The following is a 17,892-nucleotide window of genomic DNA, read 5'->3' on the forward strand; positions in this document are numbered from 1 at the left end:
GAACGCTAAATATGAATGTAGACTTTTTAAAATGTCAAATTTATTTCCTTCCTTACAGAAGAGCTGCTCTGGTCTGCAAATTAATGGACAAAATAAGCCTTATTTTGATTTTCACATTGTATGTGCTTAAAAAAAGATGGATTTCTGATGACAATCCCTACAAATTGAAACTCAAATTAGATTTTCTCTTCTCATATAATACCATTTTACAACCAACTCTGAAAACCTCGAGGTTTTACTATTCCTGTTACCCCTAGCTCTTCGTGCTACAGTACAGAAACTGTACTGCATACATACAAACCTGTATTTATGTACAGACACAGAATCAGAGAAATAAAAGCACTGGGCAAATATAAAAGCTGCCATTTGATTCTATACTCCCCAGCAGGAACGCCAGTCAATCAATGTTCTGCACACAAATGTAAAGAGGATTTTTTCCATGGCTTTCAGGTCAGGCTCAGAAAGAGGATCTTAAGCATGGCAGGAAAAAAAGCAAAACTGCCAACTCCATTGCAAGATTAAACCTAGAGTTCCTTAAAACCCACCTATTTTAATTAATTATTTTTATGTTAACAACAAAAAAACGTACATATCAAAGTTTTAAAGTAGCAAATTTTAATTTTTTTTATACTAGGACTTCCCTTTGCTAGTTTAGCTTTAGTACAGATGATCCTCCCTAAGAGAGTATTTACAGACAAGGAAAAATAGTTAAACATTAGGATATTTATTTTGGATACAAATATTTACAGAAAAATACTTATAAAAATTAAGTATTCAAATTTTAATGGACTTCACTTCAAAAAAGCTTAATGCTTTCACATCTTATAAAAACATGTTGCCTTTACTGTGCTCAAATTTACTATTCAGATCTCTGGATTTCTTTATAAGAGCTTTCTTTTGTGCTTCATCAAAGCGATTGACTTTGAGGTCCTGCTCTCGGTCAAATGGCCTTCTTTCCTGAGGTTTGCTCTTTTCTTCAGATGCTTTGCTCTTCAGCTTTTTTTGGTGGATGTCCATGAGAGACTCTGACCTCTTTGACTCCTGGAAAAAATGGGGAGGAAGAGGAAGTAAAGTATTAAAGAATATCAACAACATACAGAAAATTCAAATTGAAAGACTGAAGTCAGGAAAGCTAAAAATTCCAGAAAAAGAAGACAGCTTAGTAACTGTATATAGAATGATAAATTTAGCATAGATGGAGTAGAAAGTGTGAGCAATCTTTGCTAGGCTAAAATAATAATAATTCACTGATGTAGATGGCCATAATGTTGTAGGTAGCCATGATGTTGTTGAATCTCCGCAGACAACACAGATAAATTATAAACATAATGCAAAAGAAATATATAAGTTGCTCTGACATTATTGGCAGAATGAAGACACCATGTCAAAAGAAAGATCTCAAAGTACAGGCCAAGTTTCCTATACACATCTCCTAAGCACCTGGATTTGGTCACTGCTAGGGGCAGGAACAAGCTAGACACCCTTTCAATCTTCCATGCAGTACAATGGGTTTTTACATGTGTGCTCCTAACTTTGAATCATCTGTTGAAAGCCCACAGGACAAAGTCACAGGTTTGAGCTGGAGCATGTGTTTTGCCAACTCACTGGCTTTAGCTGCATTTCTTAGAGAGCATGATCCAGGTCAAACACAACATAAACTCCAGCTGATTTCACACAGAAGCAGGTTTAGCTCTCCCAAGACCATGAGGCCCCTCATTTACTCAGGTACAGTGCATTTGTAAATCTAAACCAATTCTCTCATCAAAAAGTGCAAAAGTTGAGCAGCTCTGTTTTCTCATGATTTTCCTTCACTTCCCATGCAAATACTTACTACATTACACATGCAAATAATAGCTTATGCATGAGTTAGGAAAAGATTCTCATGGAAATTAGATAATACTTATTCATGATGCAACTGTGCCAGCATTGACAAAATTGCACCAGAGAATGTATGTTGTATCAGCACTGAGAGAAGAAACTACTTTAAGAATGAAATCTATTCTAGTGAAGTATCCTTTGTAAATGCCAGTGCAGAAAGAAATAGGAAAGAATAGAGAAAAAAACTTGAAAAGAAAAATAGCCACAACAACCACCTGAAAAATCAGAAAAGAGATTTAACAAAAGAGAGAAAACAAATAACAAAACAACCCAAGAAACAATGTTCTTAAACTTTGAGACAACTCCATGAATCTTAGAAACGGAAAAGGCCTGTGCATGTTTTATTCCACCAATGGCAGAGAGCAAAACCCATAGTTTTACATGAAAATTATCCTACTATATTCATAGTGATAGGAGAAACAGACACTAAAGAAGAACCTTAAGACAGAATGCTAATAGCTCTGGATTTGCAAGTCTCTAAGTCAGGAGAAACATAACACTTAATGAACTACAAATAAATTATCAGAAGTTAAATTAATTATCAGATAAACATGTAAAATAAGCCAAAGATGTGATTTTCAAGTTAATTGTCCTCTCAAGAGACAAGATGCCTTCTGTAAGAGCTCAGGCCATACATCAGGGAAGAACTGGAAGTAAGAGCTGTAAGGCAGGCAGTGGTCCACACACTTCGAGGCACAGGGCTGACTGATGAAAAAGTGAGAAGGAATTTGACATGGAGTTCAGATTTCTAGTAATCAACATCTGTCTGTGAACATTATCTGCTCCTGTAGAGACTGAGAAAAACTACATGTGGTGATGTTCCTGTAATGAGTAGTTAATGTAATTAATGACAGAGGGTAATTAATGCAGTGACCTGCTTAGCCCATCAACCCTTTTTTAGGTTAGTGCATATGTTGGCCTAAAAGTTAAACCTGCATTGTTGTTTTATTCTTGGGATGTCAGTAATTGGGTGAAGCAAGCTAATATTTGAACTAAGGTCCCAGCAACCATGTCCTGACATGAGAATGGTTGAAGGAAAGCACCATCTAAAACGGAGGCAATATACACAAACCCAAATTCTGTCACTTTGCAGAAGACCCAATCCTGCTCTTGTTGATGTTAATGCCAAGCATTCTAATGTCTTAAAACAGCAGTGGGTTTGGGCATTAAAAGGGAAAACTGTAGTGGCATCACCATGGAAACCAGAAGCACTAGAAATGAGAACCAGAAGAAAAGTGAAGAACTAAAGGAAATAGAGGAAGTATTTTGTGATTACACTTACATTGTAAGAAGTCACCTGCTCAATAAGCCTCTTGTCCCTCCCAGATAATACCATTTCTTCATTATCCTTACTGCTTGACTTTTTTGCCTCTTCTCTTTCCTGGTGAGTAGAAGAAAATCACATGATATAGTAATCAGAATGTCTGAAGTAAAAAGCAAGCAAATCTATATCTACTTTAATTAAATCTGGAGGGTAAAGGCCATGATAGAGACTATCAGATATTTTCTGCTCAGCTTGATGGAAGAAGAAACTGGACATGCTAATTGGAAAGTCAATGAGCTGATACAGAGTATCTGATGACTGCAAAAAGGGAGCAGAAATTAACGCATATCAATGATATATAATGCTGTTACTTCATTGCCTTTATCTTTTTAAGCCTGAATTAGTAAATTTTAATAACAAAGAAAAATCTGGGAAAGAAAATTTCACCAACCAACCCACAGTATCTTTACTTTGTTTTCACAGAACATCAGTAACACCTACTGCCTGCAAGTGTATATGAATGAATAAATAAATGCTCACCTTGGCTTTTCTCTCTCTGTCAGCTGGAGTATCTGTCCAAATAGATCTATCACCTGATTTGTCATCAGCTCGTCTCTTGAATGTTCTTGGGCCAAATCCAAAGCTTTTCAACTCAGGTGGAAGCTCTGTCATCCATGATTCCCTGGTAACTTGTTTGGGTTCATCCTTTGCAAAAGAAGTAGGGGTGGAGGGAAGAGTGAAAAAAGGATAATCAAAAAATCACTGCCTGAATCTCTTGGCTTCCAGCAGAAATCACAGACTTTTTTTCTTTAACACCTGCACACATGTAGCATCCCAAGTAGAACTGCAACCAGGTTTACACAGAAATAGGCAAAGAGAAAGACAAATGCACTCCAGCAACAAAATACTATAAATTAAGAAATCCAACTTACACTGTCTGCTGCAGTAAGCTTTTCTTTCATTCTCTGAGCTCTGCGTTCAAACTCTTTAGCCACATCAGACTCCACTGGTCCTTTTGCAGGCATTGGGCCTATTAAATTGTCTTCATCCTCACTACTATCTGTCAGCTTCCAAAAATAAAACATTTCTTTCAAACACAGTGCTAAGAGCATCAAGGAACACTTCAGCTTTATAGAATTAGAATGACTTTGTCTAGAAGAGCATATAAACGTAATGTAACGCATTTCCCAGACAAAAAAAGCCTGTATTACAACTCCAGATTAGACCTCTTCTAGCACTTGAACATGGATACTTTGTCTCCACTTTGCCAAAAGCAGCATCTCTTGTCTGAGGCAAGACTGCTGGTAAAAGCAGTGGCAGCACACAAAGCCCTGCTGCTTTACATTGCTCTGCACACAGCCATGCCACCTCTGTGGCTGTGGGTGAGTTTGGAACACACAAGCATACAACTTCCTTATTTTGGGCTTTACCATCACCAGCAACATTTGGATGCATTTCCCTAATAAGGATCACAGTTTCACACTGCAAGAACTGTCTTGATCTCAGATGCTGTAAGGATGTCAGAAAGAATGGAGAGCAAGGTAAGGTACTGGTGGCACACATAGTACTATGCCCCTGCAAGTACAGCATCTCCAACTAATCCTTTGGCTCTGTCATTCACTTCTTCGATCCCTCATGGATCCCTTCAGGAAGAATTTCTTCACTGCAAGGGTTATCAAGGGTGATCAAAGAACAGGCTGCCAAGGAAGTGATGGAGTCACCATTCCTGGAAGAGTTCAGAAAATGACTGGATGTGGCCCTTAGTGCCATGGTCAATTTGACAAGGTGGTGATTGGTCAAAGGTTGGACTCAAGGATCCTGAAAGTCTTTTCCAACTTAATGATTCCATGATTCTGACATCGTGCTCTAAGGAATTTTTTGAAGAAGGGCTAAAAAATTAAATTTGTTAGGGACTAGATGTCAATAAAAATCTTCCTACCTGCCATGGGTTGTACAAAAAGGTCACTGGTGCCTCCCTCCAAGTTCAAACAGTACAGATGTGGATGGAAGCAAAACTAGACAGAAAATTGTGATGCCACAGTGTCCTGGGTGCAAAGCTAAAGTGCCCAATATTTTAAAAAGTGCAACAGTATCTACAAAAGTGCAAAGATTTTGCTACAGTCTGACTGTGCGTGATAAAGCAATGGGAGTAGGATGACAAGGCTGTGTAGCCAGGAAGCACAAATTGAGAATACACAAGGTGGTGAATCATTAGATTCACTAAAGCAAAGTGAAGAGTCAGCAGGCCTCTGAAGATGTACTTGAATACAAAAGAATTAAATACATTTTTTAAAAAGCCAACAAGAAATTACTCATATTAAAAAATAAGAAAAAGAGTATTATTAGGAAGAGGTAACAAAAAGATAACTATTAGGGTGAGAAAAAAGGTAAGTTCTGTAATACCTGTAAAAAAGCTGATGCTAGAAGATGTATTTATGAGAAGAGAGACTTTTTTGTTTGCAAAATATAAAAGCAGACAGCAGACATCTCTGCCTCAAGAGATTTGTCACTATGATAAATTGCTTAATCATTATTTGGAGTTATAAGACGATGAGTACTTCAGAAATGTCAGATAATCTTTCTGCACGATGAATTACAACACCCCTCACTGTAGGAGGCTGGAGAATTATATGCTTTGCAACTGCTAACCAAAAAAGTGAAGTTTCAGAGCAGCCTTTGCATCCTTCCTTCCTAGAGTGTCTAGCATCTCCCATAGTATCTGGGAGTTAATTGTAAAAATGTAAGTGTTTTTAAAATAAACAGAATAACCATGAATTCTCCCAAGGAATTAACATTCAGTTTAACACAGCATGAGAGAGATTCACTTGTCTAAGCACTGGTATCCAGCACCATTTTTGGTGTCTTAGTGTCTCCTGTCTGATGTAAGAGGTGCTGCTCAAGAAGGCTATGACCTTCTCTAAAAGTGCTACTCCCTACCTGCCAGGCCCTCCCATAGGCAATTTGGATCCCTCAGAATGGTACTGGAAGCCCATGTTCAGGGAGTTCAACCTTCCCCATAGCTGTATTTTATCACACATCTTGTTCCTCATTGTTCTTTAGTAGCACATGCATTATTTTGCAGCCAGAACTTCTACCTAGTTTTTACCTAACAAGACCAGAAGAGTCAAAAAATGTGAACCTAAAAGGCAAGTCACTGTCACTGTCCTGCACCTCACTCCCAGTTACAGGTATTGTCCTGCAATTGCTAAGAACAATTTAGTGACACTGTAATGCCAGTCTTGATTATATTCTTTTGGATAAACTTATTTAAAGGTTGTAGCCACTAGTAAACATTTTTAAGGAGGTGAAGATGTGTTTTCTGCCTGCAGTTTAGGATGCCAAGATTGCTTGTGTTCAGTGAGTGCACCAGCTATTTAACAACAAAAGCAAAACAAACCAGGCCAGTCTTTTTGTTTCTTTCTTTTTGAAAGGCTTATTTATGCTCAAGTATTTGACTCCAGCAAAAATATGCCAGACACTTTATGGTCCAAAATTAAACTGTCATCCTGAGAAGTATCTGGTAGTCTCTTTCAGGCTGCAACTTGTTTAACCATTTCAGGTAGCTTGTACTAAAACAAAAGGCTTCTCTTTGCACAAACCTGGGGACGGGATTCTGATGGAACAGACGGTCCTATGAAACATCTGCTACTTCTGGTGTCCTCTGAAGCTTTCCTAAAGCCAGGTGGTAATGCAGGACCTATAATGGGCCTTGACAGCAGAGGAAAAAAAAATATTGTTTTTTCAGTTGAAGGGGAAAAATAGATCAGTATAAAAATAAAAATGAAACATCAATGAAAAGTATGACTTTCCTTCCTCCTCACACCAAGTGTGCCCCTGTGCATACATACTGCAGAAATAATTGAATAAGACTGCCTCCATTTTCCAGGAGGACCTGTGCAGACAGATTTGATGCAAAAGAAACAGAACCAGGAAAGTTGCAGCATGTAGTCAAAGAAATCTACTTTTTTCTTTCCTAGCTTCCTTCACCTGATTCAAAAGCAATGAAAAGTGATAAGACAAATACAGACTCCTCCTTCACAATCAACAAACCCAATTTCCTTGTTCTCATCTTGCACCTCAGTTTCATTGTCCTTTAATAAGCAGAAACAGTGAACTGCTCTGATTTTATTTTACCTTGGAGTGGGAAAGAGAAGGAAAGTTTTGTAGTCCAGGTAACTTCACTGATTTGTTTTTAAGCAACAGCTCTGCAAGAAATGGTAATCAGCTGTCTCCACAAACACAGAAAGGTAAGAATCTCTTTTCAGTGGTGAAAAAACTACTACAAACTGATCTCAAAGAAACTGTGCTTGCTGTATTGAAAGTCTTTTAAATGTGGGTTCCTCTTAATAATCCACCATAATAGTCTTTAAAGCTAATAAAAACTAATTAAAAGCTTAAACAACTGTCACCTGAAGACATATCCAGGTGACAGTATTCTCACAATGTAAGAGGAGACATTGTTTATTATGACCTTCAGTTGTGAGCTCTAGGTTATTAAATGTAACAACACCTGAATTGAATTTGCTAATTATGGCCTTTACTCAATCCCACTTAATCTAATCAGGACAGCCCTGCTGTAGTGATATTGTTGCCAGGGTGTAAAGAGGGGAAATAAAAGACACAAAGTCTCCCTGAAGAACCAACCACAGATATACAGACATGAGCAATAAATATGAGCTCAGGCCAGGACAAGGCCACTGGTGAGGTTTTGAACCCAGGCAAGAAGTCTGGGTTAATTTTGAAGTTCCATCTCCACCTAGCTGCTACAGTTTTATCTTCCTTCCTTCCTGACTACTTTCTTGTTAAGACCATGTTTTAAATTCCTAATGTTATTTAAAGAGTTTAAACTCATACAGATATAGCAAAAAGAATCTTTTATTTTAGTATACAAGTACCTTTAATCTGCATGGAGAGATAGAGAAATCAAACTATAAAAAAAGCTCTCTACTGAAATTTATTTATATGAACATCTCTGTTGTGGGCTGTATCTTTGCAGCCTGTGAAAAAGAACCAATCCCAAATGCTCTGTCTTGATTCTGTCACAGCTCAAAGGCCCTTTAGGGAACAAAAAAGTAGTTTTCATATTCTTCCTTCCCATTCTTTCCATTCCTTATGCTTTTTCTTTTCCACTACATGAATATCTCTTCAAGTCTTTCCTCAGCAGTACAGAGGTGACATGATCTTTGACAGTTTCCTGGATGTCCAAAGGGTCTCTGAATAGGTGAATTGAATCTAAATACTAGTAATATTTTAACTCTGATAATATATTTACTCTAATAATATATTAACTACTAATAAATAACTGGTAAACACATTTTACTGCTGTAGGTAACTTCAGTACTGGTAGCATGTCAAAAAATACCCCCCAAACTTATGGACTAAGCGTTAATTTAAGGACTATTGCATTTCATACATGGCAAAGACTGTTCTCCTGTCGTTGGACTTGGAAGTCCTTGCTAATGCACATTTCAAGATGGACGTTTCAGCATTCTTCTGATGTATAACATAAAATTTTTTAAGATCACCTTTACTCTTTACCTTGATGTGTGAACACTTCAGAAATATTTATGAGTGCTGCACTTCTAGCTAACACCGATAAACAGCAATATAATCTTCAAAGTTGAAGGAAATCTTTTTTATTTTAAAATTTATATATATTTAAAATATATATATTTTAAAATATATAAAATATATATATTTTATGCTGGAATGATTCAAACCATTTTCAACAAGCTGCAGATTGCCACACGAGCTGCCCCTAATCATGAACACGTTGCTTTGACAAGTCTGGAAAAAATGTAAGAGAATAAAAGCTTTCCTAAAAGAACGAGTATGTCACACAGAGCTGATAAACAGCCTGTCCATACACTGAAACAAACGACCTGCATTTGTTTCAATTATTCATGGCTCAGTTGGCAGCTGGCAATCTGCTCAAGGCTAAGGGCAATGCAGCAGGCAGACAGCAGCATTGTGTCTGCGCCCTGCACGGCTCACACGCCTCCCAGACTCCCAGGTGTGCGGGGGTGGAAGACAGACAAGGCTCTTCCCACACATCTCACTGTTCCCACCTATTCAGGGAATCAGGCTGGGTGCAAAACAACTCTCCTCAATCTGCTTTCTCAGTGTGTGCTAGGAGCAATTGTATGGTGAGGTAGGGAAAAACAATACAGTGAGTGCCAAGTGCCTTCTACTGCTTTGATCTATCACAGGCACAGAGCAGACTCTTGCCTCAATGTCACAGAATATTCTGAGTTGGAAGGGAACCACAAGGACCATCAAGTCCAGCTCTCCAGTGAATGGCCCCTTCCTCTTCCATTTTACCATGAGTATTCATGTCAAAAATCAAGAAAGTAAAAACGCTACCTCTGCTGGTATTAGAAGTTACAAGCATTTCTTTTTTTTAATAGAGAATACATTACTATTAATGATCTGCTAATTTTTATAATTAAAATCATACTTTGTGCATACACTACGCAAGAAAAAGGAAAAAAAAATTAGTTGTTTGTGGGATCATCAAAGAACCAAATGATCCCACTGAGCATGATAACCACAACTACAAAAGAGTTTTTTGATTACAGCAAAGTGTAACCAAATGTACATGAGGAAGATACTCCTAAATAACCTCAGTTACATAAATTCTTGCTTAGTTACATAAATTTTATGCTGCCAAGTATCATAAAAATTTATGCAAACTAAAAAAAAAGAATTAACTTAGAAATTTCTTTTGAGATGGTATATTTCACACACAGCTCAACAGTAAATTGAGTCACTTTCCTGGAACTAAAAACTCATACCTCACAGGCGAGTATTATTTTATCTGCCAAATCCTATTGCTCTGAGGAAGATAAAAGTGATCAAGGGACTCTTGTACTTTTCATCAGGAAGTATCCCCTTGGAAGCACCAATTCCACTATGGACTATAATTTCAAATTATAGAAGGAAGTGCCCAGATTGAAGTGAAGACTAAAAGACTAAAAGGCTGTGAGATACTGTTGAGTTCTGTATAGAAAATCCATATAATATTTTGGGGTGGAAGTATTTTATAACTGTAAGCAATCAAATGGAAAGCTTCCTGATAGAGACCATAAATAATGTTTATTTGTGTAGATCTGACAGCCTCTTTTCTAGAAACCTACAGTGTTCAGAGTAGTTTTGTACCTGGAGACATGTGAACAATAATCCTTGATGCATTAGCAAAGGACATGGTATTGCACCACACACGAGGTAACTGCCCCAGTCCCTCACAGACCAGAATGAACCCTACACAACTACAGGTCCTTGTACCTATAATTTGTTTTTTCTCCACTGATCTGAGACCTATCAAAAGAAATGGAGGAAATTTGACATCCAAAATACATCTCAGAAAATTTACATGAGTTCTTTTACTCTCCTTCCAACCTGGCCTAGGAGGGCTGGTGCTCTGTTTCAAGGGAATGCTGTTCTTGCTGTTCTCAGAACATGGAAGAAGCATTGCCTCTAATCATCTCAATCTCAAGTGCACAACTGAAATGTTCTGTAATAGTGACACAAAACATTTAATCTAAAATAATTGTGTTTTGAGGAAAAGAATCCGAATATAATTCCATTTTAATTACCTCTCTGGAGAATCATCCTGTTTTTTAAATCCAGGAGGAAGAGCTGGCCCAAAAAAGCCATCATCATCATCGTCTTCATGAATTCTTTTTGGCTTTCTGCAAATACAGATTTCACTTAATAATTACCTTGACAAGCATAGCAATTATCTGTGTTTTAAAAAGGAAAAAAAACCACAAAATTATTTCATAGGGTCTTCTGTACTAAATAATCCTGCTGTTACCATGGAAACGGTGCAAAAGGATCCAAAATGATTTGAAGCAATTAAAAAATTGGGAGTATAAGATTCACTTCAAAAACGTTCTGACATTTAAAAAAGAAAAAAATTAAAAACATTAAGAATGCCTTTGGTGTAGAAAGAAGTTTAGTATAATGTTGAAATACCATTTTCTAGTCACAAAGTAATTTAAAATTCAGTACTTTCCCCATTTTTATATGCTGTCTGCATTTTGAGTAGTACTTTTCCTGTTCAATTCTAATTAGCTGAAAAACTATTGACTAAGAAAACAAGAAAAAAATTGAATAATAATTACTCTAGCACTCATTAAGATGGCATAATGGCCTTCAAGTCTCTTATACAAGGGTTAGAGCAAACACACACAAATTCTTAACACAGCAATTGTGAGTAATCAACCCAACAAATGAGAGCATCTGCAGACTCCTGTTACTTGCTAAACAATTCAGGTTTTTTCATTAGAGTTGACTTAACTGAATGCATAAATTCATGTCCATAAACAGGTCTTATGGCCTCTCAGAGTCAGTACACCAAAACCAGGGCAAAAACTCAAGTAACAAATACTTATGCCCATGATAAGTGGTGTCTGTCCTTACCATAAACATGCAAATTTGTAGAACTAAAATAAAACGTATAAATACAGAGATCTGGCTGCCCCAAATAATTTAATTCCACCGTAGGATGTCAAACAGGTCAGCTGAACATTCTTGGCCGTGGAGAACATGTAATTAAAAGTTTTACACAGTTACAGAGTGTAAAAAGGTACAGAGTGTACCTTTTTTTATACAACATTGTCCCTTCTTTGTAAGTTGGACACATTACATTTGCAATACAATTTGTAAATATACAAATAGCCCAAAACCATACTCACTTGGGTGCTGGATCTCCTTCTGTCTCCTCTTCAGAATCTCTGTTTGTGTCTCTGGGTTGAGGAAGAGATTCTGAGTCGTCATCACTGTCAGGAGTTTCTGAGCTACAGCTGCTTTTGTAGTCTGGAGGCAGTGCTGGTCCTGCAACTGAACATCCAGAGTTATTTGGGATCATAAAATCACAGAACGGTTTGGATTGGAAAGGACCTTAAAAATTATCTAGTTCCAATCCCCCTGTCCTGGGCAGGGAACCTTCTACTAGACCACATTAAATAAGGATACTACCAAATGTTTCAAATAAGTATGACCTACCACGGCATCTCCAAAACACATATTTACTTGGAATTAAGCTTATTTAATCACTGCTCTCTCCAGCATTTAGAGAAGATATCTAAATAAATTTCTAGAAGCTACTTCTTTCAGCACCTTATTTCTGTCAACAACCTACCCTGAACTGTTCTGACTTAGGACATTACTAATCCATTACTACATGAGCATTCTCTGGAACAGGACTAGAAAGCCCTGTTTTGTGTAACAACTAATGTACAGTGGATGTGGCATAAACCAGTATATTTAAAAGAAACACTTGTATTAAAGCATTTGAAGCTTACTAGTGAAGAAACACATCATCTGTACATACACAGCGTGGGAGACCATAAATTATTAAATGGGAGCATTTGTGACCATAAAGTATTAAATTAATTGCCAGCCTGCTTTGAGAATGGTTTAATGATTAAGGTTATTCCCAGTTCAGCTAAATGTGAACAGCATGGACAGATTTAAGTACTCTGATGAAAAAGAGATGATTTAGGTATTCAGAGAATGAATTCAAAGAATTGTTGCTGTCAGAAGGCCAGGGCAGTGGATGGAGCTCTCATGCTCCAGCAAAACCTGCATGCTCTGGGGTAATATCTCAGCAAAATTAAAATTCAGACACTAACACTGCTAATGGGTCTGAGCTGCTTCTGGCACTGTGCCCACCAGCAGACACTGATCTTTATAGATTTATTTGGCTATAGCACCACGCGTAGTGGATCCAGAAACAGCATAGTCATTGACCCTAACAGCAAATGCCCTCCAAACAAGACCCCTAACACAGATACCCTCACAGGCTTGATCAACAAGGAGTCAGCTGGAGCAAGCAAAAACCAGCAATGGTTCCCAGGTAAGAGGCCTTCCCAATCCAGGGCAAGGCACCCGTTTACACAGACACAGTACAAACAGCCCACATTCCCATGTAATGGAGATTTGATTCTACTAATGATTTAGCATCCTGAGACACAGACACCATCATTCCTCCTCTTAATATCTCAAGCACTGAGTACAAGACTTGCAGGACAGAGAGGTGCTTTGGTGAGGAAAAGACATTGTTCCCTTTATGAACAGTCAAGGGTCAGATGAAATGATAAATGGTAGCAGGAAATTAGATCTTCAGTTGAAGAACTACAACTTTTTGATAGTACAAAATACAACCTAATGCATATGATGGTTCCATTGTTAGCTGACAAAGGCTAGGCAGAAATCAAGTCCTTCGAGTGAGCTTCACAAAGCTTTTAATCATGTTTAGCACAAGACTAGCTACAAAGCATCCAGGCAGATCTGCCACTTCTTTGTTTCCTGTTCTAATGGAAAAGACTTTAACTGGGACATACAAATCCATTTCAGCACTAGGAAGGAAAAAAAAAAAAGACAAACCACTTCTCCCACCCTGAAAAAACCCAAACACAACACCCTAGCCTATAAAGGTAAAGTAAGTTCAAGATGAAAGGAAACAAACAGATTAATGATAAGTAGGAATAAAAACTGCTATCAAGAAGTCTCCTCTTCTGGTACGAAAAGCACCACTTGAATAAAAGCACTTAAAACCCAGACAGAACCTGCACAACTGCTTTCTGCAGCCACCTGGTGCCCTGACATCATGGCAAGCAGACTTCATTTGCTCTAAACGCAAAAGAAAAGACTTGGAGTGGAAGGAACAAATGCAGATACAATTTGATGAGTCTGATACTAGAGAGGAAGAGAGAAATTAGGAGTAGTTTTGTGAGCTTCATAGAACTAGTAAAACCAAAACTGTTTAAGGAAGGACAGCGGTCCCACTGGCATGTTGTTCAACACCAGGGCTAACACACATATTTTTATCTCATTTCTTCTCCGTTATGTTGGCAAAACTGTTTGCATGGGCTATGCAATAAGCTGGATCAGGGAACTTAAAAGGCATAAAGGTAACACTGCAAAACACAGCGCTCCCCTGAAAGATCTGTTTGTTAGTGGAACTGCAGCCTAAGCAGGACAACCAGAAATTAAACAGAGACTGAGACTGACTAATGAAGGGAAAATGGCATTTAAAGCCCGAGGAAGAAAAAGTCATTGGACATGGTGAAAAGAAATGGAGGGGAAAGAGACTTGGGATTAAAAATTAATATGGTCATGGTACTGACTGAGACTAACAATCAGCACAGGCAAATATACAGCTATGGATCAGGATGGTTTGGAGAGCCACAAAAAAGAGCAGAAAGGTAGGAAAGGAAATTGCTAAGCGTAAATTCTGGGAGCAGAGAAAGAAAAGGGTGAGGAAGGAGGCCAAGATCTAATCAGAAGTCTGTGGAATTCCCCAAAAGCCACCAAAAAGTGGAAAAATACAGATGAAAGGAGGAACAGAGGAGAGCTCAAAGAGTCAGGAAACTAAACCTAATGAGGTGAGGAGGATAAATGGATGTAGCAATGGCAGAGCAACAGAAAAATTACAAAGTAACTAGAGCTCGGAACAATTCAGAACAGAACAATGGGATAAAAATGTATCAGAAGAAAATGTTGGGGATAGTGAGGAGAGAAACAGGACCAAGTGAGACTGAAGTGACCATCCTACTAATGAGCTGGCTTTGGTGATTATCTGCCTGAAAATTAAGTCAATTCAATTCAGAAACCAAATTAAAAGCCACTTTTTGTTTTGTTAGGGTTATTTCTGCTGTATTTGGGGATTCTAAGCAAACTACCACACCATCAGACATGTACTGGGAAGCTCTCAAGGACAGACAAGGCCTTTCAGCCTCCAGCACAGTGGCAGATCAACTCAGACATATCAACACATCCGTATGTGGCCTCAATGCTGAAACAGACAAAACTCCCTTCTGTGCCTCTGGCTATTTTTAGCCATTCCCTAGCATTTCTTTCCTGCTGGTACAAGGACAGCCCAGAGGCAGGGACAAATGGGCCAAAGGAAGTACAATTCTTCCAGCAGGAGCACAGTTAGTCCAGCTTCAAAGCACCATCATGAAGTGAAGAATCAGGAACTAAGTGCATCCCATGGGCTGGACAAGCTGAAGAAGGTAAAGGATTTACTAAGGATGAGCTTTTGGGTCTGTCCAGCTACCATTTGCTTCCATCCTGCTCCTGATTAAGGGTCACAGAAGTATTATTAGCAACCTCTCTGACAGCACAGGCAATGTGGTTTGTCCCATGGTAAGAAAACCAGTGGGTATCATGGGACAAAGTGTGTGGATGCTTGTATCCAGAGGGGTGGCAGAGTGGGGCTCAGGGGGGCTGAGATCTTTGCTACTGACTGTGGTGCACATCAGCCTGCACAAGGGTAAAAATGCTGCTGGACACTGGGCCAACTAGTGTCCCAAGGCTGCAGACAGCTCCCAGGTGGATTGTCTCCAGAAGGAATGTATTAGCAATAAATCTAATCATAATCATACATAGTCACTCTCCTATTTCTTGTGTCTGTCTGAGAGCCTTCTCTTGTGCCTGAGAGTCTTCTCTGCCACAGACTGCTCAAAGTCCTACTTTCTTGCTGTTGGGAGACAGAAACTATGAAAGTAGACTAAAAAAACAAGTGCTCTTCAAGAAAAGCAATGAGCAGCTCAAGTATCAGTGAGACTACTGTGACAGGAAAAATATTGGAAAAGCTGTTCAGCTTTCAAAGGTGAAGCATTTCTTAAAATAGTTAGAACACACAGGAGAAATTGTTACAGAACAAATTCTAGGCCCATTTGACTCAAGATCCAGTAAGTGTTGCAGCACAGAAGGTGCTGGTGGCAGCCCCACCGTGTGATTTTTGTCACTCCAGGTGCAGGGCTCCAGATGGAGCTGCAGTTCTGTACAGCAAAGTGTGTTATGCCAAAGTACTTGCTCTCCTTTCTTCCTCTGCACTGCAGCAGTCTGCCTCATGGGGTGAGCAGGGACACTGAGCTGCTGTAAGTCAAAGCCAGAAAAAGTTTGTGAAAATTATAAAAACAAACAACCTGCCAGTAGCTGGAGTTTGGGGTTTTTGTTTGTTTTCAAAGGTAAATAAATTCCTTCACCCACTTCACACAGGAATTTCCAAGCAGATCTTGAATCAGTTGCCAGAGCAACTGCAATACCATGGAACTGATTTACACAGGGACAAAGAGGGGACAAACTCAGCTGACTAAGCTAAACTAGACACTGTGGAAACACCCAATGTCACAAACCCATGGCCTAAGGATAAGTTTAACTTGTTTTGTTCATACACAATACAGATGTTTGCAGCATGCTCAGTGTGTTGATGGACAGTGAATAAGGCATTAACACAGACATGGCCAGGAAAGGCAGCACCAGCTCGTGCAGCCAGGGCTTCTGCACAAAGCCGAGATCCGGACACAGAGCTTGATGTTGCCATGGTGTCAGCTGATGCAGCAGCTTTGTTCCTCTTGCTACTGCTCCCTCTTCTGGACTAAAAAATTAGAGAGCAGACAAGCACAACAAACCTTTCCCATCAGAGCTGCTTTCTTTGGAGTAACCGAACGGTCAGTGGCACACTGCTAGAAATGGAATATATGGACTAGTGCCTTGAACCTGGATTAAAGGCAAGGAGTGCAAACGCTCAAAGTGCTGCTTCCAGAGATATTACTGACAGAGAACATGCAAGAATTTCAGTGGGGAAACTGAGCTCCACGGCAGAAGAGCCAGCCTGGCAGTCAGCTGGTCTCGGTGGGATCCCACCTCTGATGTGACAGCTCTCGACATGACAGACCCTGGCAGCAAGGCACCACAGCCCTGCTGACCGGCAGTCTGCTCCACATCCTGAGGTACTCTGCCTGGAAAACCACAACTGATGAATTGGTTTGGCTTGGCGAAGGAAAACACGCTGCACAGGCCCAGCCTCCTCCTTTCCCACCCGCTAATTTCACACTTGGAGCTGCTGAAGAGCACAGGCTTCAAAGAGCACGGGAGACTTGAGCGGGACAAAAGTGACCGAAAGCAGTATTTTTCTAAAACGGGTTTTAGAGCATTTCATATCTGTAGCATTCCATCGCATATGGCGCTTGTTTTTTGTGTTTTCCCCCCCCCCCTAAAAAAGTCGCTGTCATGACCGTCCCTGAGCTGAGTTTAGCTCCATCCAGGCGCCGCACTGGCGGTGTACACCCCGCGCAGCGGAGCCCCGCTATCCCACCCACGGAGCATCCCGCGCCGCGGAACACGGGCTGCAGAGCCGCTCTATCCCACTCGCAGAGCACCTCACACTATGGAACACCGGCTGCAGACCCCGCTGTGCCCCCACGGAGCACCCCACGCTGCGGCACAAGGGCCTAAAGCCCCGCTCTCCCACCGCGTCCCTGTGCTCTCACCCTGGCTGAAGTCCTCGCCCGGCTCGGCCTCGGCGCGGCGCGGGAAGCCGGGCGGCAGCGCGGGGCCGATCAGCTGGCGGGCCATGGCGGGGCCGGCTCGGGGAGCAGCCCGGCCGCCGTCCCCGTCCCGCTCCGCTTCCCTGCTCCCGCCCCTGCGGCGCTCTCGGATGACGCCGCGCCCGCCGGGAAGGAGGGAGGGAGGGTTCGCCTTCCTCAGCCCGGACGTGACGCGTTCAGCGGCCGCCGCCGGAGGGCCCCACGTGGTGGTGTGGGAGCGTCGCGGAGCGGGGTCTGCACAGCCGGGCGGCCTCTCCGAGCCCGACATGAACCCCTTCGCCTGGTACCCGCCACCCCCGCCGGGGCTGCCTCCGCCGGGCATCCCCCCACCCTTCTTCTGCCCGCCGCCCTCCTGGGACGCGAGCTTCTGGGCTGCCCCCGTGCCCTACCCGCCGCCCGGCCGCT

The 17,892-nt window shown here is 40.6% G+C and overlaps 1 protein-coding gene across 1 annotated transcript; it reads right to left on the bottom strand.

Annotated features, from left to right (window-relative positions):
* Window positions 1–598: 598 nt before the first annotated feature.
* GPALPP1 (GPALPP motifs containing 1) lies at window positions 599–17,611 on the bottom strand. The gene is made up of 8 exons (XM_071448542.1): window positions 17,431–17,611; window positions 11,842–11,986; window positions 10,738–10,833; window positions 6,742–6,850; window positions 4,075–4,209; window positions 3,683–3,847; window positions 3,161–3,259; window positions 599–1,041 (listed from the first exon to the last, which is right to left on the bottom strand). The coding sequence occupies exons 1-8, from the start codon at window positions 17,513–17,515 to the stop codon at window positions 823–825; spliced, it is 1,053 nt and encodes a 350-aa protein (XP_071304643.1). The 5' UTR covers window positions 17,516–17,611; the 3' UTR covers window positions 599–822.
* Between the last annotated feature and the right edge of the window lie 281 nt (window positions 17,612–17,892).

This window comes from Agelaius tricolor, unplaced genomic scaffold (assembly GCF_023055355.1).
Source record: "Agelaius tricolor isolate 1412-34295 unplaced genomic scaffold, bAgeTri1.0.p SCAF_26, whole genome shotgun sequence".
NCBI lineage: Eukaryota > Metazoa > Chordata > Aves > Passeriformes > Icteridae > Agelaius > Agelaius tricolor.